Source organism: Zosterops lateralis (assembly GCF_965231275.1).
Source record: "Zosterops lateralis genome assembly, chromosome: 17".
Taxonomy (NCBI): Eukaryota; Metazoa; Chordata; class Aves; order Passeriformes; family Zosteropidae; genus Zosterops; species Zosterops lateralis.
This window is the reverse complement of record NC_139777.1, coordinates 9,446,019-9,469,979: the sequence shown is the minus strand read 5'-3', so window position 1 is coordinate 9,469,979 and position 23,961 is coordinate 9,446,019. Positions and strand designations below refer to the sequence as shown.

The window sequence follows — 23,961 nt, the reverse complement described above, 5'->3', positions numbered from 1 at the left end:
ACACCCACTCATCCCTCTCATGTCTGAGGCCTGGGTGCTGGGAATGGCAGGAGGGGCTTTCTGTGTGTGCTCCCACACCTCACAGATACCCCAACGCCTCCACACACCCACCCAAAGCTTCTGTGTACACCCCAAGCCTCCACATACACCACAAACATCCCACATGAACCTCAAAGGCCTTATATGCACCCCAAGCCCTCACATCCACCCCAAAACCTCCACATCCACCCCAAAACATCCACATCCACCCCAAAACCTCCACATCCACCCCAAAACATCCACATCCACCCCAAGGCCTCTATGTACACCCCAAAGTCCCCATATACACCCCAAACCTCCAGGTACACCCCAAACCTGCCCATACACCCCAAACCTCCATGTACACCCCAAACCTGCCCATACACCCCAAAGCCCCCATATAGACCCCAAACCTCCAGGTACACCCAAACCTGCCCATACACCCCAAAGCCCCCATACACACCCCAAACCTCCAGGTACACCCCAGCTCCCTCCCCAGCCATGGAGCCTTCTCCTGGCAGCCCCAGCAGCTGCTGCAGCCTCCAGTGCCAGGGCCTGTGGTGGGCTGTCCTCACACTGTCCCCAAGGGCTGGGATATCTCCAAGATCCAAACTGAGCCTTGGAGAAGGGCAAATGTCCAGCCTGACTGAGCTGGGCCCTCAGGCAGGAGCTCAGTAATTCCCAGGAGATCCCTTGACGTGTGATTCTCCCACAGGAATGGAGCTGCCATGGAGTGGGACAAGAACTAGGAGGGCTCCTGGCACACAGAGGGCTCTGTTGCTCCACAGAATCCTCCCCCTGCTGAAATCGGGGTGCTCTGCTCCTCCAGAGGTGCTGGATCACCCATCCTTTCCCAGAGCCAGGTCCTGAGGCCCCCGGGGCTGGGCAGTGCTGGGGGGTTCCCCCTCTCCACTAGAAACCCCAGATGCCTGCCCAGCTCCTCTGGCCCCTGCTAACCACACCAGCCTTTCCAGAACCGGAGCTCCTGCTGAAAACTTCCCCTTGGGACCAACTCTGAGGGGTCCCTCTGGCAAGGGAAGGGCTCAGGAAGTGATGGGATGGGGCTTTTGTGTCCTTTCAAGGGGACAGGGGCACCAGAGCCTCACCTCTGCCACTCCAACAAGCAAAGGCTGAGAGCAGCAAACACACTGAGCACACACTGGGTCAGCTCTGCTTTGGATTCTCAGGATGGTTTCCTACAGGAGGGAGGGAAAACCCCGCCCCACCCGGCTGTGAAGGATCCAGCTCTGTGGCAATGTTTGGATCGTACAGGAAATTTTACAAAGCTCAGCCTTGCCTTGTACAGGGAGAGATAAAAATCCACCGCGCTCACAAATGAATGTTCACATCTGCTGTGCACAGCATTATCTCGCTCAAAGAGGGGAGAAAAGAAAGAAAGGGGAAGGAAAAAAAAAAAGCAAGTGAATGGAACTTAGGATGCTTTTCATTTCCCAACAATGTGCAGCAAACTGTGATTCCTATTCATTAAGAGAGAAGATTGACATTCATTAGAGTGAGCATTAAATTCCTCATTCTTCTTCTCCCCTCAAAATTAATCCACAGAGGGTCGTATCCAGTTCTTTTGATATTGAATTTCTAGGAACTACAGAGGGTTTTTTTCCAAATAAGCCAGGCAATTACAACAGGACACACTTCTCCCTGGGATGGGAAAGCAGACAGTGCCATCTGAACCTCCACTGCTTCCCTTTCCAGCTGCAGCTCCACATGTGCACCAGCAGCTCATGTTTGCTCCTGAAGGAATTTGGGAAGTAACAGCTCTGCCCCAGAGCTCATAATCACAGAATCACAGACTGGCTTGGGCTGGGAGGGACTTTAAAGCCCATCCCACCCCTGCCATGGGCAGGGACACCTCCCACTGTCCCAGGCTGCTCCAAGCCCCAATGTCCAGCCTGGCCTTGGGCACTGCCAGGGATCCAGGGGCAGCCACAGCTGCTCTGGGCACCCTGTGCCAGGGCCTGCCCATCTCTGAGTAAAGAACAAATCAGGCCTTGGCCACCCATGAACACAGCTTAAGGATGCTCCTTAGAATGGTTTACATGAAAAGGATAAATTTTGCTCTCATCTTTGGGATGATGTTCTTTTCTCAGGCATTAAAAGGCTGGCCTGGTTCTCACTGTTTCCTTTGGATAGGCCCAGGAAAATCCTGTGGATATCACAGGCCTTGCTCTAGTGAGTGCAGGGCACAGAATGTTCCACACCAGCCATTGCTGTGAGCTGGAAATGCTCCAGTCCCCACCTGCATTTGAGGCCATTCCCCTTGGTGTAAAACATCCAACACCTTGCAGAGCCTGCCTGGCCCTGGGCTGGGCTGTCCCTGCTCTGGGCCAGGGCCTCTTGTCTCCTGGAGGTGACCCTGTGTCCCCTGAGTGCCACCACCCCTGGCCAGGCACTCTGGGGTTGCACAGGGATGGAAACCAATCCCTGTCCTCCTCCCACCTCCCGCCCCACTATCAGGACAAAGCCTGGGATGCTTTCCCAGCCCCAGCTTAGTGGGTGCTGTCAGCACCAAGGTTCAATCCCAGGATGGACCCTTCACTGCAGAGCTGGATCCCCTCCAGCTCAGAGTATTCCATGATCTGGGAGTTGCTCATGAACTGTGAGAGCAGTGGCTTTCCCATGTAGATCCTGCCCTGCTCCCTTTGTTTTGCTGCCTTGCTCCCAGGGGTGAGGACAAGCAGCACCCCACCTCTCGCTGCTCCATGACTCCATCCCTGTCCTGCATCCCTCTCCAGCACTCCCAGCCCTTCTGCTAGGGATTGCTGAGTTTATTGGTTATTAATTAAGGAGATGTGGATACACCTCATGACGGATTTGTAATTGCTCTAATCTGACTGTACAGAACTGCAGCACACACAGCACAGCTCTGACCTGCTCCTAATTAGCAGCCCAAAACCAGGAGCACAGCAGATCCAGGGATCCACAGAGCTCCACGCTCCTCCCAGAGCCTCTGGAGGTGTGAGTGCAATCCCAAACAGCTCAGGCTGCTCTGAAGGGCACCTCCAAGGCATCTGTCATTGCTTCCAAACCCTTTTTTACTCTCTGCTACTTCCCAAAGCCCCTCTGGGAGCTGGGAAATGAATCTGTTCTGCTGGAGCCCACCATGTGGACATGCTCATTTTGGGCTGCTTGTGAAGGCATCTGCTCTGGTTTTCCAAGATCCCATTGGCCCAGAGCTGCTCCTGGAGGAGAGCCTTGGCCTGTCCTTGGAGAGCTCCTGCCCTGCTGACCCCAGGCATTTGTCCCACACAGAGACAGACCTGAAGTGGCAGCTGAAGTCACTCTGCAGAGGACATGGCACCAGGGCCACCTGCCCTGAGCTGCTCACAGGGCACTCCAGGTGTGCTCTGCCTGCCCAAAGCCACAACTGGAGCTGGCACAGCCCGCAGGGAATCACAGAATCATCTGGGTTGGAATAAACCTCTGAGACTGTCAAGTCTGACTCCTAATCCAGCAGCACCACACTCACCACCAGCCCATGTCGAAGTGCGACATCCACACAGCTTTCTGAGCTTTTCCAGGGATGGGAACTCTGGCACTGCCCTGGACAGCTGTGTCAGGGCCTGACCACCCTTTCCATAAAGAAATATTTCCAATATCCACCCTGAGCCTCCCCTGGCCCAGCCTGAGGCCGTTCCCTCTCCTCCTGTCCCTGTTCCCTGGGAGCAGAGCCCGACCCCCCCGGCTGTCCCCTCCTGTCAGGGAGTTGTGCAGAGCCACAAGGTCCCCCCTGAGCCTCCTTTTCTCCAGGCTCAGCCCCTTTCCCAGCTCCCTCAGCCTCTCCTTAGTGGAATAATGGAATTATTCCATGAGAATGGTGGAAATGCTGTGGAGATCAGCACATCCAGCCTGGCAGGAGGTGCCAAAAGCCACGAAGCTGATGTGGCAGCACCTTCAGGGGTTTAATAAAAGCTTTGTGTTGGAATTCTGGAATTCTGGTTATTCTGGTGCTGAAATTCCTCTCCCTCCCGCAGTCAGTCCTGCCCCCACTGCAATTTCCCCTTTTGTTTGTCCCACAGGTGCCTCCCAGCAAACTCAACCCTTCACCTCAGTCTGGGCTGGGCTGGGACAGGCCCATCAGCCACTGCCAGCTCTGCCAGCTGGGATTCCCCTCTTCTCTCCAAGCCAACAGAGAGCTCCCTCCTGCCGCAGCAGCACCCTCTGGATCCATCCCTGGAGCACGGCACTGGCTCCCAAGCCTCTCCCAGCAGCAGGAGATGTATCCCTGCTTACAGCTCCCCCAGCCATTGGCTACATGAGGAACACAACCCTGCCCCAGTCACTCAGGAGCTGGCTCCAATCACCAGAATGTTCCAACCATGCCATGCCATGCCATGCCATGCCATGCCATGCCATGCCATGCCATCCCATCCCATCCCATCCCATCCCATCCCATCCATCTCTGCAGACAGCAAGGCAGGGCAGCTCCCGAGGCTCCCAGAGCACTGAAGGCTCCCTGGAGGAGCCAACTCCATGCTGGATCATCCCCAGGAACCAGGAACACGCCACTGTTGCTCATTTCCCCAATCCCAGGAGCAGGCGATCCCAGCTTGGTGCCCCCAGTGACATTTCCTGGGAAAAGAACAGCTCAGTAAATGCAAAGGTTAAATTTGCATATTCCCTGTGCTGCTCCAAAGAGCCAGGCAGACGTCCAGGAGGAACTGCTGCCAGCCTGGGGCATGGGAACACCAACAGCCTGTGCCAGCAGGGCTCAGGGACCTGTTCAGGTGGAACCAGGCACCTTCCTGGTCAAGTGGGAAAGGGGGAACAGCCTCAGGCTGCGCATGGCTGTAGCTGGCATGCAGCTACCAGATAAATATGGGCATATCACACCCCCAAAGTTAACCAACCTAGCAGTAAAACAAGTCCTCAGGTGAGGCAGGGATAGGTTGGATTCAAGGACTTCAGCCAATCATGTTCAATCCAAAAGCAGACATTCCACTGGACAAGGAGCTGGGCAGTGTAAAACCCAGACCAGCGTCTGCACCCGGGAGTTTTGAACCCACTGCATAAGAAGGTTCTGAACAGTAAAACAGGTTATGTTTGTCTTATGATCAAGATGGCTCGAGTCATGATTTCTGTCTCTGAAACACACACCAAGGGAGGTTCAGGTTGGAAATTAGGGAAAATTTATTCATTAAAAGGGTGGGCAGGCCCTGGAACAGGCTGGAGTCACCATCCCATCACCATCAAAAAACGAGCAGACGTGGCACTTCACAATATGGTTTGGTGACCATGGAGGTGTTGGTCAGAGGTGGGATTTAATGATCTTGGAGATCTTTTCCAGCCCTAATGATTCCATGATTCTGTGACTTTCCACAGTAGCCTTTGGTTCTGGGAGGGAGCAAAGCAAAGGACCACAGGCAGTGGAGGGGACACTGTTGTGGCCCTGCCTGTGCCGCACAGCCCAGGGCAGGGAGGAGGAAACCACCATCACCTCCTTGTCTCCCGTGAGGGACAGCGTGGATGCACCCTGGGAAGGACCATGGAGCCACCTCTACATTTCCTAACACAGTATCTGCTTCCGACAGTGCCCTTGGGACTGCAGCGCTCCAGGGTATCCAGGGAGGCCACAAAAACCTGCCCAGCAGAGGTCCAAAGGCCCCAGACTCAGCACAGAGCTCCCATTCCACACCTGGAGTGGTTACACATCCAGGTGAATGTTCCAGGAGTGAATCACCCAGCAGGGAAGGGTGGGAAGGGCTGGCTCTGGCTGAGCAGGGAGGGCTCTCTGGGACAGGACTCAGGCTCAGCCTAAAGCTCCCAAGGCACAGGGAGAACTCCCATGGCAGGAGGTGCAGAGGGTCCCCCAAAAGGGTGGGCACAGGACCCCCCAGCTCCAGGGTCACTGAAGCTGGAAAAGACCTCCAGGCTCATGGAGTCCATCCTTCGATCCTTTGGCACCACTAAACTGTTGAAAGAGCATTCCAGATCCATCATTTCCTATCACCTTCTGGTTTTCCTTGGCTGCTCCTCCAGGTGTTTGTGCGATGCTCTGAGGGATCCCCATTCCTGGTGTCACCTCCTTGGAAGCTCCCCTGGAGCACAAACTGAGGTGGCAATGCTTGACAGGGAGCAGAGTTTGGGGATGCCCCTGAGCCCAGAGCTGTCACCTGAGGAGAGCACAGGGTCCCCAGGGGGGCAGGGGGCACCAGCTGCTCGTTTTGCAGGAGGAGCTGCTCAGGTGGGCATTGGTGGTGACCCCTCCTTGCATTCCCACAGGGAGCAGGGCTCTCTCCAAGCCTCAGCTCTCCTGCAGCCCTGGCAGAGCTGGGAGAGCTGCAGGCTGGATGCTGGATGGTCTCCTGAAAATATAAACATGTGGCCCTTGCCACACCTGCCATGGACTTGGAGCCCAGGAGGCCCCTCCTGCCCACGGAACACTCTCCTGTGCCATTTTCACCACCCTGTGTCCCACAGTGTCCCCCTGTTCCATCTCCCTTTGCAGCTGCAGCCCCCTGAGCCATGTCCACACCAAACTCTCAGTGTGTCCTTGGCATTTTGGGGATTTAGGAGACAAGAGGTAAAGGAACTGTAATTCCTCAAGGGAGGAGACACCGATTTACATCTACACCTTCCATTTCCTCCTCACCCAGGCTTTATCCCCCGTCCCACATCCTCAAAGAGATGTGGGAGGGGGAGAAAGAGGAGGAGGAGCAGGAGAAAAGGAGAAGGAGAAGGAGAAGGAGAAGGAGAAGGAGAAGGAGAAGGAGAAGGAGAAGGAGAAGGAGAAGGAGAAGAGAGAAGGAAAAGGACACAGCTTTCACCAGCTCCAAACCCATGGGCTCACACACTGCCCATGCAGTGCTGACCACAGCCCAGATGCCTGGCAGAGCCTGTCCTTACCCTGTGTTCAACACAACCATTTTGTTTCATTGGTTTGATCCATGCCCCTGATTTTCGTGTCCCTCCTGGGTGACAAACAAGCCGTGGCCCATTCTCCTTCATGAGCTGTGTGCCCACCCCACACTGACTTTCATCCCTGTCCTATGACAGATCAAGGGCAGCCCCCAGTGTTGCTGTCCCTATGCCCTGCCTGCTCCCCAGGGGTGTGCAGTGTCCCACAGCCAGCCCCACCTGTGCACAGTGTCACACCCAGCTCCAGGTGTGCACAGTGTCACACATCCTGCACAGTGTCACAGCCAGCCCCACCTGTGCACAGTGTCACACACCCTGCACAGTGTCACAGCCAGCCCCACCTGTGCACAGTGTCACACACCCTGCACAGTGTCACAGCCAGCCCCACCTGTGCACAGTGTCACACACCCAGCCCCATCCCTGCCCTGTGATTTTGGCCGTGCAGCCAGGCACAGCTCCAGGGTCCATCCCGGGTCCCCACGAGGCTGTGCTGGGCCTGGGCAGGGCTTTGGGGACGCAGGAGGGGCTGCTGCTCCGGCAGGGCGGCTCCAAAGCTGGCTCGGGGCTCTTTCCCAGGAGCTGTAGGGGTGCTCTTGCAAACCCTGCTCCCTCCTTTTCCTCTCTGACACACCCAGCGAGGGTCTGGCTCCCATCATGGTGAGAGATTCCTGTGCCATTAAAACCCCGTCTGCGCCATCACTTCCCACCTCTCCCTGTGCCAAGTGTTGGGCTCATTCCTTTAATTCACGGGATCTCTCTGGATCAGAGAGCACAGCAAACACCAGCCCTGTGAACAGGGAGGGCTCCCAGGGCTTTTTCAGTTGCAGCCCCTGGTTTAGAACAGCTGGCTCAGTCCCTGCAGTGCCACAGGGTACCAGGTCACACCAGCTGCTCCCCTGGGGACGTTCAGCCTGAGTATGGAGGCTTGGGGACAGGCAGGAGCACTCAGACACTGGGATGTCACCTCCCCTCGAGGCAGACAGGCTGGGATAAGCTGGCAGGGATTTATCGGGAGGGCCTGGTGCTCTGTCACACATAGGGGAGGTGGCCCCTCTGTGTGTCACTCACTAAATCACTGTCTGGGCAGCAGGGCTGGCCCTCCCACCCATACTGGGGACCCCACGGCCAGCACAGCCCCACTGCACACATCCCCACCAGCACCCAGACACCCCACGGAGCTTTTAGGGGCTGTCACACCAGTGTTTCCACACTGGGCCTTACAGGGTGGCTTCAGGAGCAGGAGTCAGGCCACAAATGTCAGGGCAAGGGAGTCGTGCTCACATAGGCCACAGTGAGGCATTAATTTTAGGAGAATGGGAGCAAGTTAGAAACACTCAGAAACTCAGATGAAACCAAGAGAGCCCCAACACTTCCAGAGGGTCCATCCCAGCTGCAGTTAGAGGAGGGAGGGGAGTGCACAGCACCCAGGAGCTGCCTTGGCTGGCACCTAAAGCTGGGAGGGGCAGGGCTGGAGCAGGCACAAGCTGAGCTGGGGGCTCCTTGTGTCTATAAAAACAGGATCACAAAATCCTGGAATGGTTTGGTTTGGGAGGGACCTTAAAGTTCATCCGGTGCCACCCCCACTGCCATGGTCAGGGACAGCTTTCACTGTCCCAGGCTGCTCCAGGCCCCAATGTCCAACCTGGCCTTGGGACAGCCACAGCTTCTCTGGGCACCCTGTGCCAGGGCCTCACCTCCCTCTGCACAAAGAACTTTGTACCATCTCATCTAAACCCCTCTCTTAGTTTAAAACTGTCCTCCTTGTCCTGCCACCATCCACTCGTGTAGGAACCTACCAGGTGTCCCTGGCCAGGGGCAGACCCAGCTCTGGTGCAGGCACAGCCCCTGCCAGGGTGCCACAGCCCCTGCACCAGGGAACGCTTGGTTCCCCTCCCCACGGGCACCTCCCAGGGGAGAGGACATTCCCTGTGCAGCCCCTTCCCTGTGCAGGCTGCAGCCACAGGGACCTCTTCTCATGGAATCACTGAGTCACAGAATCATGGAATCACAGAATCGCAGAGCTACAGAGTCACGGAACAACAGAACCAAAGAATCACAGAAGGGTTTAGGTTGGAAGGTACCCAAAGGCCAGCCCATTCCAACCCTCCTGCCATGGGCAGGGACCACCTTCCCCTGTCCCTCCCAGCTGTCTCTGCACATGCCCCTGGTGTGCCCAGGTTAAGCTTTTCCAAGCTCCCAGTAAATCCAAGGTCCCCAGAAAATGACCAAACCCAGTGTTCTGAGGCAGAGTTTGTCCCTGCAGCCCAGCTGGCCACCCCAAAGCTCAGGATTATCTGTAAGGCTTTAGAAACTCCAGGAAAGCCAAAAATAAACATGGCAAAAGCAAAGCATTTCCCACTGAAAAGCCATGGCCAAGGGAAGGCTCTCCTGGGCTGGCTCCCCAGAGGTGCTTGGGGTCATTTATTTATTGTGCCACTGCTACAAATGTCTCTCTTTGGCTGTGCTGCTCCCTGGAGCTATCTTCCAGCCTGGGAGAGAAGGGGACAGGGACTGGTCATGATCCTAGGCCAGCAGCACTCCCAGCCCCTCACAGAACCCCTTCCCAGGGCTTTGGGACCACACTCTGCACCCAGCAGAGGATGAAGCCTCAGGAAAACAGGAATAGTGCTAGAATAGTGGGAATGATGTTTAAACAACCATTGTCTCATTTCCAGACCCCACATTACCCCCAGTGCCTCAGCACCAAAATTGTGTCATGGTAGAAACTGAGTCTTGGTAAAAATTTGGGAGAGATGGCTCCTTGGGCTTGTAGGTGACATCAAACCCAAGGATGTCACCTTGGACGTCACCTGAAGATGAAACCACAGCCCCCCAGCCAGGCTCTGCCTCCAAGCCCAGCTGAAGTCTCCTCTCACTTCAGCCCCTGATGTCAGAAATCGAGGTTCAAACCTGGAAAATCAAGGCCTGCAGGGGCTGAGCCTGCTCCCCCTGCCATGCCCAGGAAGGCTCAGGGGGCAGAATCCCTTTGCTTCCCACCATGAAGGGCTAAAATCAATTTTTTTTGGCCTGAAATGGACCCAGCCAAGTGGGGGATTCAGCAGCTCTGCACAGAGCTGTGTAAATGTGGGGGAACAGGGTGGGGTGAGGGGTGCAGCCCATGAACCCAGCTGGGGCAGCCCCCCAGCCCTGGCAGTGCCCAAGGCCAGGCTGGACCCTGGGGCTTGGAGCACCTTGGGACAGTGGAAGGTGTCCCTGCCATGTCAGGGGTGGCACTGGAGGAGCTTTAGGGTCCCTCCCAACCCAACCCATTCCATGTTTCTGTGATCCCTGAGCTGGCCTGCCTGGCTGGCACACAGGAAGGGCACAGCAGCTCAGTGCCAGCAGGGTTCAGGAGGAGCCTTCCTGCCTGCCCAGAGCTCCCAGCTGTGCCTTGGGGACAGGACAGGGACAGCCAGGCAATGCCACCTGCAGCAGTGACCCTGAGCAGCAAAGGGACCCATCTCGGAGCGTGGCCTGGGGACATCTCTGTCCTGAGCCCAGGGGACAGCTGGCCCCTGCTGCTCTCACTGCTGTTCCTGCTGCTGTCCCAGCCATGGGTGGGGTGGGTGCAGAGCAGGTCTGTACCTCCATGTCCCTGTCCCCATGGCCCAGCAGTGTCCCACCACCATCACTGGGGTCAGCGCCACCACCCAGAGCTCTGGCATCACCGTCATTAACCCCTCCTCCCTCAGGACACATTAGGAACAGAGAGAGGGAGAGAAGTGCCTGGAGTTCATAAATCAGCTTGTGCCAAAGAACCAACCTCTGCACTTCAATGTGTGCTGGACACAGCCCCAGAGTGCCCCCAGTGCCTCCTCCCCACTGACTCCCGGCCATCCCAGCTCATTCCCCACCCCCCCCAGCCCTGATCACTGGGCAGACCTTTGGGCAGGGTCCAGGGACTTGGCTGCTCTCAATTATCACCACTTTTGCCCAAACTGAGCCAAACCTTGACTGCTCAGTCATCCAAGAACAGGAAAAAGTGCCACATATGCAGTCGGCACGAGGCACATGGGAGGCACTGAGGTGTTGTGTTTGGGGCTGGAATTATCCAGGAAGGCCTGAATTCAAACCATGTCTGTCAGGCAAAGGCAAGCCTCAGCTAGTTCTGTCTTTGCCTGAGTTAGAAGTGAGTGGGGACAGAATTAAATAAATCAATTAAATTCAACCAGCAGGAAGTTGTGCCAGGGCAGGCTCAGGCTGGAGATCAGGAAAGGCTCTTCCCCCAGAGGGTGCTGGCACTGCCCAGGCTCCCCAGGGAATGGGCACAGCCCCGAGGCTGCCAGAGCTCCAGGAGCCTTTGGACAGCACTGCCAGGGGTGCCCAGGGTGGGATTGGGCAGGGACAGGGGATGGATCAATGATCCCTGTGGGTCCCTTCCACCTCAGGACATTCTGTGATTCTGTGAAACATGTGGCAGAAATGGACCAAAGCAGCCATGGTGGCAATGTCCCAACAGATGTCCTCATATGCCTTGCAGGTGACAGGAGAGCCAGAGGAGCCTCACAGCTGAACTTTCAGGCAGAAGCTGCCAAGTCTCTTTCAGCCCCGGGACACTGAAATCTCCTCCAGCCCCCAGGAGCCATTTCCAAAGCAATTCCTGTTTGAGTCACCCCACAGCTGGATGTGCAGATGTTCAGCACTGCAGATCCTCACCAGTGCAGGGCAGGAGCAGGAAATGCCATTCTCCTGGAATCCCAGAGCACCCCTGTGCTACCACAGAGTGCTCTACTCCTGACAGGAAAAGGGGCCTGGAAAAACAGGAGGGGAGGGAAACTGTTTGGGAACTGCTGCTTCCTGCTGAGCTGGACAGGGGGACAGAGGCAGAGAGCTTCACTTCACCCAGAAACAGCTCCAAAGTGCCTCCAGCCCAGGGCAGGGATGTTCTGAGCAGCACAGAGAGCAGAGCTGAGCACCAAGCACCAGCCTGCAGCACACTCCCCACCTGACAGGATGGGACTGTCAAACTGGGATCCTGCGAGAGGAACATTCCCGGCACACGGGCTGCTCTCTGAAGGGAAAGGGACAGACAGCCCTCTAGTGTAAAGCCAATGCTAACCGTGTTTGCACGGCCAGAGAGAGCATTGATCAGGGCCAGATCCATGAGGATGTGTGCTTGGGAAGGAACCTGGAACAGGGAGAGGGATTTGCTTCCACCACAGCTCCCACTGCTCCTGAAAACATGCTAGTGCCACGGGGATGTGCAATCCCAGAATCCCAGACTGGTTTGGCTCTGGAGGGACCTTACAGCCCATCCTGTGCCACCCCTGCCATGGGCAGGGACACCTCCCACTGTCCCAGGCTGCTCCAAGCCCCAGTGTCCAGCCTGGCCTTGGACACTGCCAGGGATCCAGGGGCAGCCACAGCTGCTCTGGGCACTCTGTGCCAGGGCCTGCCCACTCTCACAGGGAAGGAACTTTCCTGATATCCAATGTAAACCCACTCTCAGTCAGTTTGAAGCCATTCCCTGTGTCCTGCCCCTCCAGGTAGTGCAAGTCCTACGGATCCCGGAGGCTTCCAGGTGATCATTTCTGTCTGCAGAGACAAATCCCACCTTCTCAAACTCTGGATTTGCTCTTAGGCTTTCCAAGGACCCCTCTGGACAGGGGAGAGTGTGGAACCCTCCCAGCCTTACCCCAGCACCCCCAAAGGGGTTCTGAGAGCCCAGCAGCCCATGGCACACTCCGGACAAAGCCCTCATGGGAGCAGGGAAAGCTGAATTTGGGGGTTCCAAAGATATTTTCCTTTCCTCTCCCTCCCCTCTGCTGAAGTGCCAGGCTGAGTTCTCATGTCCTAGGGCACGTGGCTGTGTTGTGCACAGGAATTATTGTCTGTGGCTCCCACCATCACTCACAGCCTTAAGGAAGACGCACAATTAAAATCAATATTTAAAGTCATCAAACAAGCAGAGGCAAATTTGAACAGCCCCACAATTCACTGTGACATAACAACCCAGGGTGCAGGGCTGAGCGCTGAGCTGCAGCGCCGAGAGCGCAGTTCTGCCCACAGTCTTCAAAATTTAATGAAAACACACCAGTTTTAAACACTTCCCCAAATCCAGCTCGCAAAATCTGTCACTTTGATGTGAATGGTCCCAGTCTCAGACTAATCAGTCACTTTTACTTCCTCCTTAGTAGCTAAAGACGCAAATGAACTCCCAGCAAACCGCACAGCTCCGGGAGGAGAATTTAGCAGCCAGATGGTTCTTGCAAAAGATTGGTTTTTAACAAAAAAAGAAAAGTGAACCCGTTTCCCCCATGAGCAGCTCACGGGAGATGAGGTGACACATCACAAGCCACTGCGAAGTGTGACATTAGAGCATCACTTCTGCCACAGAAATGCCCCTTCCTAAAGCACCATGTAAATCAGAATTATCACTAATAACAGATCAATTAGTGCAAGGCACTGTAATTATCCCGTGCACTCAGGGAAGAGAGGGAAGCATCACACTGGAATGCAAACATCCCTTTTGTTTCCAGCAGAAGGTGCAGGACAGAGAGAGAAAGCAAAACACAAGGTGCTGGAAAGGCACCAGGATTCCCAGAGCCAGTGGGAGGGAATGTGTCCAGCTCCCATGGGATGGAAGAACGCTGGGATGGGCTGGAAACTCCCAACCTCCCTCTACTGCTGTATCCATTTGCTTTCTCTGGACTGTTCCCACCTCTGTGTGGAATTGCAGCTGGGGATGGAGATCAGAGCACAGCTGACAATTAAGACTCTCAGGACCTCCATGGATCAAGGACAGAAATGCTGGACAAGGAATTTTCTGTGAGTCAGCTCCAGCAAAACAAGCACCATGGGGCAAAAGGGTTTGGATCCCCTCAGGATGCAGGTCCTGGAAGGAAGAAGGACCCAATGTCCAGCACTTGTCCTTGGCTGTCTAGGCTGGAACTGAGGTGGCAGGACAGGGAACAAATCCCATTCCACAGGTCATCTGGAGATCTGCAGGGTGGGAACCCTGGACTCCTTCAGATCTTTCTGACCCACTGCTAAATAACTCCTCAGGATCATAAAGAGATAAATCATTTGCTGGGTACCCAAATGTCAGAGGTTTTTGAGTGAGTGAAAGGGGACAGGATTAAGAAGTAATATTGTCATGAATGGGATGGGAAGTGCAGGAAGTTCTGCTCCATTACCTTCCCCAGCTCCGTTCCCTTCCCTGGACACGCTCCAGCCCCTCCAGGTCTCTCTTGTCAGGAGGGTCCTAGAGCTGCCCCAGCCCTGGAGGTGCCCCAGCAGTGCCAGCACAGGGGACAGGCACTGCCCTGCTCCTGCTGCCACCCCAGGGCTGGCACAGCTCAGGATGACCAGAAGCCTATAGGATGTCACAGAACCAGAGAACCAGTTGCAGAATGGTTTGGGTTGGAAAGGACCTTAAAGCTCATCCAGCCCCACCCCTGCCATGGGCAGGGACACCTCCCACTGTCCCAGGCTGCTCCAAGCCCCAATGTCCAACCTGGCCTTGGACACTGCCAGGGATCCAGGGGCAGCCACAGCTGCTCTGGGCACCCTGTGCCAGGGCCTGCCCACCCTCCCAGGGAACAATTCCTTCCTAATATATGTCCTAGTACGTGCTACAGGGTGAGGCAGACAGAATGATGATGGTTGGGCCTGACAAAGAGAAGGTGAAAGGTGATTTAATTCCAGCCTCAAGCTACTCCAAGGAAGTTGAAAGGATGGCAGAGCCAAACACAACTGTGTGTGGCCAGTTGACACAGCAAGGAGCCACAGACAAGAACTACAGCTTGGGAGGTTCAGTTCAGACATCAGGAAAAGCTTTTTAATCAGCCCCAGTACTGGGAAAGGCCAGCAAGGCTCCATCATTGGAGGTTTCCAAAGCTCGGGTAGAGAAATCCACAGCAGACCTGACCTCAGATGCAATAGCCCTGCTCTGGGCCCTCCCATCAGCACCTCCAGGATTCTGCGATTTAGCCAGGTTTGTGTGTCCTCAGAGAGGTCCCTGCCCCTGCAGGGTGTCAGGAAAGGCTTCCAGCACAGGGTGCATCTGAGGACTAGAGAGCTCCAGGGGAGCTCTGTTTAATTACCATTGATGTGGGACATCAGGCTGGGGCGGCTGGAACCAGTCCACATAAAACTGGCCAGGGGCTGCATCCCCAAGAGCAGACAGAAAAGCAAACACAGGGATAGGAGAGCATCTGCAAGGGTCTGCTGTCACCCTGAGTGTCCCTGGTGCCATCCTGAGTGTCCCTGCCATGGCCCCTGGCTGTGACCCCTGCTTTTACCCCCTCTTTGATAGCTCCCCAGCACCTGCTCTGACCTCACGGGATCCAGCACAATGTTCACCATCGCTCCTGCCACACCCAGGGACATACCCAGGCACCCCCCACCCCACCAAAGGGACATGGGGCACCCATGGTGCTGACCCAGGCCAGGTGACAAAGGCCTTGGGCTGCCTCGGCCAGACAGGCCATGGAGGAGGACAGGGTATCTCCATCCTTGGGAAGATGTCCATGCTGGACAGGACAAGCCCCTGAGCAACCAGACCTGGCTTTGAAATCAGCTGTGCTTTGAGCAAGAGGTTCTTTAGATACCTCCAGAGGTACTCCAGGTGTATCCAGGTGATTCTTCCAAAATATTCCATGATTTCATGAAAGCAAATACTCTGAGCCCAGCCTTGCCTCACCCATGCAGACAGGAGCCAACACTGCTACTTGAGTCATCAGGGTGATGCCTCAAACTGATGGGCCCTCCAGAAACTGGAAAAATCCCAGCACTTGAGTATTTGTGTTTTCTTGTTTCCAGTCTCCTTGATGCTTTGCATGTGCCTGTGGAGTGTTTCTGCTTTCCTTGACAACCATTCCAAATAAAACTCAAGTGCTTTTCTAATCCCCTGGTTCCAGGAGAGGGACAATAAATGCTGTATAATCTGCTGGTGCTGTTGATCAGCTGCAGTGTGAAGGTTGGGAGGAAGGTGGGCCAGCCCAGAGACACAAACCTGCTGTGGATGCAGCAACAGCCCTCAGGAGACTATCAGTCTTGTCACCTGACATTGTGGCACTGCTGAAGAGGTGATCAGTGACTGCTCACACCTCCACATTTCAGCTCGGGGCTGAATTTAAGCATATCCTGGGTCCCTTGGGACATAACTCAGCATCACTCTCCAAGGGACAGTGCTGAAAAAGCTGAGACTACATCACAGACAGGCTCATTGACCTGGCCAAGGATACAAAGAAGGCAGAAGCAGGGCCAAGACCAGACTCCAGAGGCCTTCTAGGAGTGCTCCAAAAGCAAAGAAAGCGTGGTCGGAGTCTGTGGCACACAAGATGTGCTGTGCCCACACCGGCAGGGCCTGGCCGTGAGCTGCACACAGCCCAAGGGAAACAACACCCATGTCACCTGGTGCCACTGCCCTGAGCCCACACAGCCCAAGGGAAACAACACCCGTGTCACCTGGTGCCACTGCCCTGAGCCCACACAGCCCAAGGGAAACAACACCCGTGTCACCTGGTGCCACTGCCCTGAGCCCACACAGCCCAAGGGAAACAACACCCGTGTCACCTGGTGCCACTGCCCTGAGCCCACACAGCCCAAGGGAAACAACACCCGTGTCACCTGGTGCCACTGCCCTGAGCCCACACAGCCCCTCTGAACACCACACCAGGGGTAACCAGTCACTCCAGACTCCCATGCCCGTGTGTCCCAGCAGTCTCAATCACACACAGTTCAGGCTGAGGTGAGTTTGCATATTTGAGCAAACTCTGCACGAATTCCTTCGGCATCTCTGCGCAAGCACGGCAGAAGCCACCCTCGGCCTCTTTTAGCTGATTAAGACTTTTCAGTACAATTGTCCCCTTTTCCCTCAGCCTCTGGAAACCTCCAGGAGTTGCAACCACAGCAGGAAAGGGGAGGAGAAGCTGGGCTTTGTGTCTCACCAGCCTCACTCCTCCCTCCCACACCGCCGTGTGTCTGTGATGGAGAAGCCCTGACTCCCTGCTACTCACAAATCCCAGACGGCTCCAGCTGGCCCCGGGACAGAGCACAGAGCTTTCCCCGCGGCCAGGAGGGACAGACACTGCCAGGCCTCGCAGCCCCACGCTGAGACGCTGCCCCTCACAGCCCCTCCATGCAGTGGTGCAGGGTACTCCTGTTCCACTGAGGCTCTGCCTCCTGCATGGAGACAAAACCTCCTTAGGAACATCAAAAGAGGCGCTTGGAGATTCGTATTAATGCAGGTGACAGCGGCAGAGAGCATTGCAAATCCAAGGGGAAGGGGAGCACACCCGATTAGAGCGGCTCCTTCCCGGTGCCTGCGGGGTGACTCCGGGGCTGCGGCTCCAGCCGCTCCCGGGGGCTGAGGGCAGGCTCAGAGCAGAGATTAGAGCCCAGCCCTCTGCAATCTTCCCTGTCCTGCTTTGTGTGCAGGCTCTGGCTCAGGCGATTTTCCCTCTCCTTCCACACGCCTGGGGAGGATGGGAAGGGAAGGGAAGGGAAGGGAAGGGAAGGGAAGGGAAGGGAAGGGAAGGGAAGGGAAGGGAAGGGAAGGGAAGGGAAGGGAAGGGAAGGGAAGGGAAGGGAAGGGAAGGGAAGGGAAGGGAAGGGAAGGGAAGGGAAGGGAAGGGAAGGGAAGGGAAGGGAAGGGAAGGGAAGGGAAGGGAAGGGAAGGGAAGGGAAGGGAAGGGAAGGGAAGGGAAGGGAAGGGAAGGGAAGGGAAGGGAAGGGAAGGGAAGGGAAGGGAAGGGAAGGGAAGGGAAGGGAAGGGAAGGGAAGGAGGCCTCGGTGCCCTCAGCACGGTGAGTGCAGGGGTGCAGCAGCCTTGGAGCATCCTTCCCTTCCCTGGCCCCAGCCCACAGGCTCCTCCCTGCTTCCGAGGGGAAAAATGTGGCAAATTCACATCTGTGCTGCTGGATTTTGTGGATTTGGGTTATTCCTTTGGAAGGCTCAATGGCCAAAGTCGTTGTTGGGGTCAGAAGAAGATTACGCAGCACGGGGCCTGTGTCAGCAGCCACAGGCTGGCACAGGGAATGTGGGTTCTCAGCTGTGCATCCCTGTGGCCCTTGCCAGCTTCCAGCTCTGCAGGATGAGCAGGTGGAGCAACAACCACTCTCCTGCCCTCCCATCCAGGCCCCTGGGCAGGGCAGGGAGCAGGGCAGAGCAGAGAGACACGCTGTGTAACAAACTGTCCCCTTGCTCCTTCCCACCGGTGACTCCCTCTCCTTCCCACTCCTTTATGGACACCACAGGCTCCCAGGAGCATTTCCCAGGCCAAGCCCGGAGCTCCTGAGCTCGGGATGGAGAGAATTAACGAGGAGCCCGGCTGGTTCAGCACAGCCCTCCACACTTTCTCACTGCTCCTCATTAACTCCTCCTCTGGCCCAGCTTTGTCTGGGAAAACATCCCAGATCCAGCAGGGAACAACGACGTCTGCACCAGTTCAACGCCCAGGCACCGAGTGGTGCAACAGCACCTCCACCTTTTTGCCCTAGAATTCCTCTTTAAGCACATTCCTCTTTAGAAAACCTCTCCAAACACGGCCTTTGATGGGCCCATGGAATACAGGTCTGAGGTCTGTGCCTCCTGCTGGGAAAGGGGGGACAAAGCCCAGAAAATGAAGCCGCCCCTTGATAAAAAATTTACATTGTAAAGACAGGAAATGCAGAAAATGCAATGAATGTTGTTTTCTCTCAAGAGGAAAAAAAAAAGAGCTGTTCTCACATCGGTGATGTTGATGTAGGTTCTCATATTACAGGGGTTTGTATTCGGGTTAAAAAAAAAAAATAGAATAAGCATAGAAAGCCCTTTTTCAGGAAAAATGAATTGTGTTAATACGGCAGCAAGTGCTGAGAGCAGGGAAAGCTCTGCCTGTCCAACTGCCCCTGGTGGCTATTTCTGGCTTACAAGGCACTTGAACCATCCTGGCAGCCCACAGTGGGAAATGTAGTCCAGATCCAGCAGGACGGACACTCAGCTAAACAGAATCCCTCAGGTTCATAAGGACTTTCCAGCAAGCCAGGCTGTCCAGCCTCTCACAGGAGCAATTCATAAACTGCAGCAAAAAAAAAAGCAAATAATTCAACCCCAAACTCCTCCAAGCCTCGTTCTATAAATAAAGCCGTTGTAACACAGTTTTTTTCTATTTCATTATTCCCCGTGTTGTTCCACACGGTGCTGGCGGCAGCCGGGAATGTCAGTTCAGTGCGTGGGGCGAGCGGCGCTGCAGCAGCAGCAGCGGGGCTGGAGCACAGGGGATGGGGGTATCACCACACCCAGACCTGGAGGATGCTGTGCCACCACCGCGGGGGACAAAGAGCCCCCGGCACCGGAGGTGTTCCCCAAGCAGGAATAAATGGGCCATTTCGCGTTTCAGATGGACACAAAGCCTCTCGAGGAGGCGGCGTGCGGTGTTGGCACACGGCTCGGATGTGTCCTTTGATCGTCACAAATAAATCAGAGTGCCCTCCAAAATAGAAAGGGAAAGAGAATGGTATCTGTGTCGCTGGAGACAGCACAGCCGGGAGCAGAGCCCGAGCAGGCAGAGGCTCCGCATGCCCACACCTCCCCAGCCCAGCACCTGGCCAGCCTCGGAGCCAGTTAAAACCTGCAATCCGTGGGCCGGGTTCCCAGCAAACACACCTGGGCGGCACACTCTCCTCTGAGCCCGCAGCCCGGCAGCAAGTGTCCCCCCCGGGCTGGGGCCGCTCCGGAGCCTCTGCAGGCGGCCAAGGCACGGCGGGACCGGGGGCAGCCCTGCCCCTGCCCCAGCTCCTGCCCCTGCCCCAGCCCCAGCCCCAGCCCCAGCCCCTGCCCCAGCCCCAGCCCCAGCCCCAGCCCCAGCCCCTGCCCCTGCCCCTGCCCCAGCCCCTGCCCCTGCCCCTGCCCCAGCCCCAGCCCCAGCCCCAGCCCCTGCCCCAGCCCCAGCCCGCACACCGGGGCCAGGAGGCAAAGATGATCGCCCAGGTCCATGGAATGGGGCTGGCTGAGGCAGAGCTCCGGCCGTGCCAGGCTCCGTGCCTCTCTCCCGGCGCAGCGAGCGGGCGGAAAGGGGCTCCAGCCCCCGCACCCCCAGCCCATCCCGGCCTCCGGCTCCCGGACACCAAGCGGGGGGACCCCAAGGGAGGGCTCTGCGGGGCCCCCACCGCAGCCCGGAGCCCTCTGTCCCCGGGGGCCGCCTGGACCCCCCGCCAACTTCCCCTGAGCTCCTGAGGCCCCGCGGGCGGAACGGGCTCGGGGAGCGGGACAGGCTGGAGCGGGGGAAGCCGGGCTGGAGCGGGGGAAGCCGGGCTGCCCCAGCCCCTGTCCCGCCCGTCCCGGCCGCTCCGACCCGCGGGCTGCGGGCTGGGAACGCGCTTCCCCCGGAAACACCAACTTGGCCCGGTCACCCCAAGGCCGAGCCGAGGCTGGGCGGTGGCTGGAGGGGCTCAGCCCGCTGCTCCCGCTCCATCCCGCCGCTCCCTTTCCATCCTTCTGTCCTCCTTCCATCCTGCTTTTCCCTTTCCACCCCGCCGCTCCCTTTCCACCGCGCTGTCCTCCTTCCTTCCATCCCGAGCCGTGCCCGGTGCTCGCTCCCCTCCGGCCTCGCTCCGCTCCCGCAGCCGCGCCCTCCCCGCGCCTCTCCCGGCCCCGGTGTCCGCTCCCCACCCGGCCCCGGCCCCTCTCCCCCTCCTGGGACCCTGGCCGCTTCCGAGGACACCACGGGGGAAAAAAAAAAAAGTTGCGGCGATGGAAGTTCCCGGCTCGGGGCGAAGTTGGGGCCGCCGTGCCCTGCCCTGCCCTGCCCTGCCCTGCCCTGCCCTGCCCTGCCCTGCCCTGCCCTGCCCTGCCCTGCCCTGCCCGGGGGAGAGGGGCCGGTGCGCACCCACCTTCAGCTATCGCCCTCTTCATCTTAGGGCTCGGGGAAGGCACGTCCGGAGGCGCAAAGCGGAGCGGCGGCGGTACAATCCTTGGGAAAGCGGGGCAGATCCCGGTGCCAAACTTCAGCCCGAGCGCGGGGAGGGGGGGGCGCTCCCGGTGCCGGCGCCCTCGCTCATCGGGGGAATGAGCAGCCCCCGAGCTGGAGTCAGCATCCAGGCGAGGCTCCCCCTCCCTGCCTGGCCTCGCCTCGCCTCGCCCGCCTCCTCCCTCGGCCCGCCCGCCCGGCGCACGCACGGCCCGGAGCTGCGGCGGGGAGCGGAGCCGGCTGCGCTGTATCCCGGCACCGAGCGGGGATGGAGAGGCGATGAATGTTTTATGGGATCATGTGGTTTGACGTGAGAGGAATGAGCCGAGATCGGATTTACTGGCTGGAGCGGCGAGCGGGAGGACGGGGGAGCCGGGCACGGGCTGCCGGGGGGGAGGAGGGGCCGCTCCGACGGCGGAGCCCCCGCGGTGCGCGGCCGCGGCCCGGGCAGGGCTGCGCGGGGCCGGCAGCCTCATTCCTGGAGGAGAGGTGCCACCTAAAGGAAGCGGCGGAGAGGGACGGGCACCGGCTCCGCTCCCCTCTCCCCACTCCCGCCGCAGCCGCGCCCGCACCGCTCCGGGGGCCGCGCTCGGAGCCCCTCGGGAAGCGCCGGAGTCCTCCGCGGCCGAGCTCCCCTGCTCTGGATCTGCGCGCCGGGGAGGCGGCCAGAGACATCCCAACCCGCCGTGCCTCGTCCTCCTCGCCAGATTGGGCTGCTGCGGGTGCGGAGCCGCCGCTTTCCCGAGGGAAGGATGTCAGAGAGCCCTTTGGGTACAGCCCAGAGGAGAACGCTGCCCTGTGCCTGAGCCCCTCTCGCCATTCCTGCCCCTTGGGATCACGCTCCCACGGGCTGACGGACAGAGCTTGCCTCAGTTTACCCAAAGAGCACGGGGGTTACGTTGTAGCTGGAGCAGGGGGAAGCCGGATTCCCGTCCTGCCGAGCCCTGCAGCGGCCCTCCCCTGTCCTGCAGGGACAAGGGCTCCTGCACAGGCAGACCCCAGCCGCAGCCATCCCATCTGGGAAGCAGAAAGATGGATTTGTATTAAGTGAACTCATTTGCTTAGGGGGGAAAGGAGGAGGGAAGGATTGTGCTGGGGAAAAGCTGAACATCCACAATATGGGGAGGTGGTGGGTCTGTCCCTGCTCGTCAGAGGTTCAGCTGCCCCCAGATCCATGGACAATGTGTGTCTGTATCCATGTGAAACCCCACCTGGAGCTCTGCAGACAGGCCTGGTGCCCCCAACACACGGGACATGAGCTCTGGGGGCAGGTCTGCAGGGGGCCGGGCAGTGGCTCAGGGGATTGGAGCCCCACCCCTGTGGAGACAGACTGCGGGTTGGGATTGTTCAGCCTGGAGAAGAGAAGGTTTTGTGGAGACCTCACAGCACCTTCCGGGGTCTGAAGGGGCTACCAGGAAGCCAGGGAGGGACTTTTCATCAAGAACTGCAGTGCCAGGACACAGGGAACGGCTTCCCACTGCCAGAGGGCAGGGCTGGATGGGATATTGGGCAGGAATTGTTCCCTGGGAGGGTGGGCAGGCCCTGGCACAGGGTGCGCAGAGCAGCTGTGGCTGCCCCTGGATCCCTGGCAGTGCCCAAGGCCAGGCTGGACATTGGGACAGTGGAAGGTGTCCCTGCCCATGGCAGGGGTGGCACTGGATGAGCTGCAAGCTCAGCCCAATCCATTCTGGCATTCTACAGTGTGTGTATTTATCTTTACCTGTGTACACCAGGTATAGAAATGCTACTGAGCCTTCATTCCTCACTTCTGTTTGTCACCCCCGTCTTGGCCATCTCTTCCAGCTTGCCCTCAGGGTTGTCACGACCACATCCCTCCAAGACCTGCCCAGTTTCCACCTTTCCCTGCAGGCAGCACTGCAAGGTGAGCCAGGGTTCAGTTTCTCCCGTGTGCAGTAATCCTCTCACCACACCCCGAGCCTGTGGGTGCCCCACACTAACCCAGCCCACCATCATCTATGGAAAAAAGAAACTCAACCAAAGGCACCCAACTGGACACTTGGGGCAGATGGGGGTGATTTCAGTGAGGGCTTTAGTTGTGCCAACAGCCTCAGCTGGTCCAAGGTCCTGGGCTCAGAATCACAGGATGGGTTTGGTTTAGGAGGGACCTTAAAGCTCATCTGGTTCCAATCCCACTGTCCTAGGCTGGGATACCTTCACTAGGTCCTTGAAACCCCATCTAAAAATGATCCAGGAGAACTGTCCAGATGCTCTCTTACTGTGCAGATGTGAAATTCTGTACAACCTATGGCCTGCAGTTCCTTCCTCCAGCCCCCTGGAGAGGGCAGGTGGCACCTGGGGAGGGCAGGAGGCTCCCTCTGGCCACTGCTGCTCCTCCAGAATGCAAAGGTGCAGAGATGATTCCCTAATCCTCTTCGTTCCCACCCCTCCAGCCCAGCTCAGACATCCCCTGACATTCTCTACCTCTTCTGCCTTTTCTGCTCCCTTCCCTCTGTTTGCCTGGGGTGACTCCCAGCTGTATCCTGTCCATCCTGGATTTTCCAGGAGCCCTGTACACGCTTAAGGAACAGGAGAGCTCTTAATGAATGTGCTGCCAGAGGAGCATTGTGCTCACAGGGACACAGCTGGGACACAGCTGGGACACTTGGGTCACTCTTGGGTGCTTGGGCCACTCCATGGCAGGTGTGCTGTGAAGGAACAGAGGGGTTTTCTGGGAATGCCAGGATAGGTGAGGTCTGGGGAGAGACAAGGAGCATTCCTGTACAATCTGCTGCAGCACACTCTGTTGTTGGTTTATGGACATCTTTTGGGAGGGAGGATGATCCCACCCTGACCTGCTATTCCTGCAGTGGCAGCCCAGCAGCACAGGTTGGGAATGTGCTGCTCCTCCCTTTTGAACACCCCTTCAAGCACTCCTGTTTCAGCAGTGCCCTTTGACTCCACCATCCCAAGCGGTGCAGCAGGAGAGAGAGGTCACTGATGTGCGGGGCATCAAAATAGCTGCAGAAGAAAGGACCGTGGAGCTGGAATTTCCTGGGAGAGGGCTAGAAGGTGAGCAGGAGTACTGAAGGAGTTAATTGAAGCTCTAGTCACAGGCCCAAAAATTCCAGGTTGTACCAGGGAGGCGGCGGCTGTTTGGCTGACATTTCTGAAAGGTTAATCTGGAAACGGAGAGAGCACATCTGTACAGGGCT

General features: G+C 57.5%; 1 protein-coding gene across 1 annotated transcript in view; it reads right to left on the bottom strand.

The window, feature by feature from the left end:
- The window catches only part of RTN4R (reticulon 4 receptor), a 78,269-nt gene extending 57,433 nt beyond the window's left edge, over positions 1 to 20,836 (bottom strand). The window contains exon 1 of the mRNA XM_083874089.1: positions 20,712 to 20,836. Within this exon, the coding sequence (XP_083730215.1) occupies positions 20,712 to 20,733 (22 nt within the window). The 5' untranslated portion in view covers positions 20,734 to 20,836. The remainder of the gene's footprint in view (positions 1 to 20,711) is intronic.
- Positions 20,837 to 23,961: the final 3,125 nt, after the last annotated feature.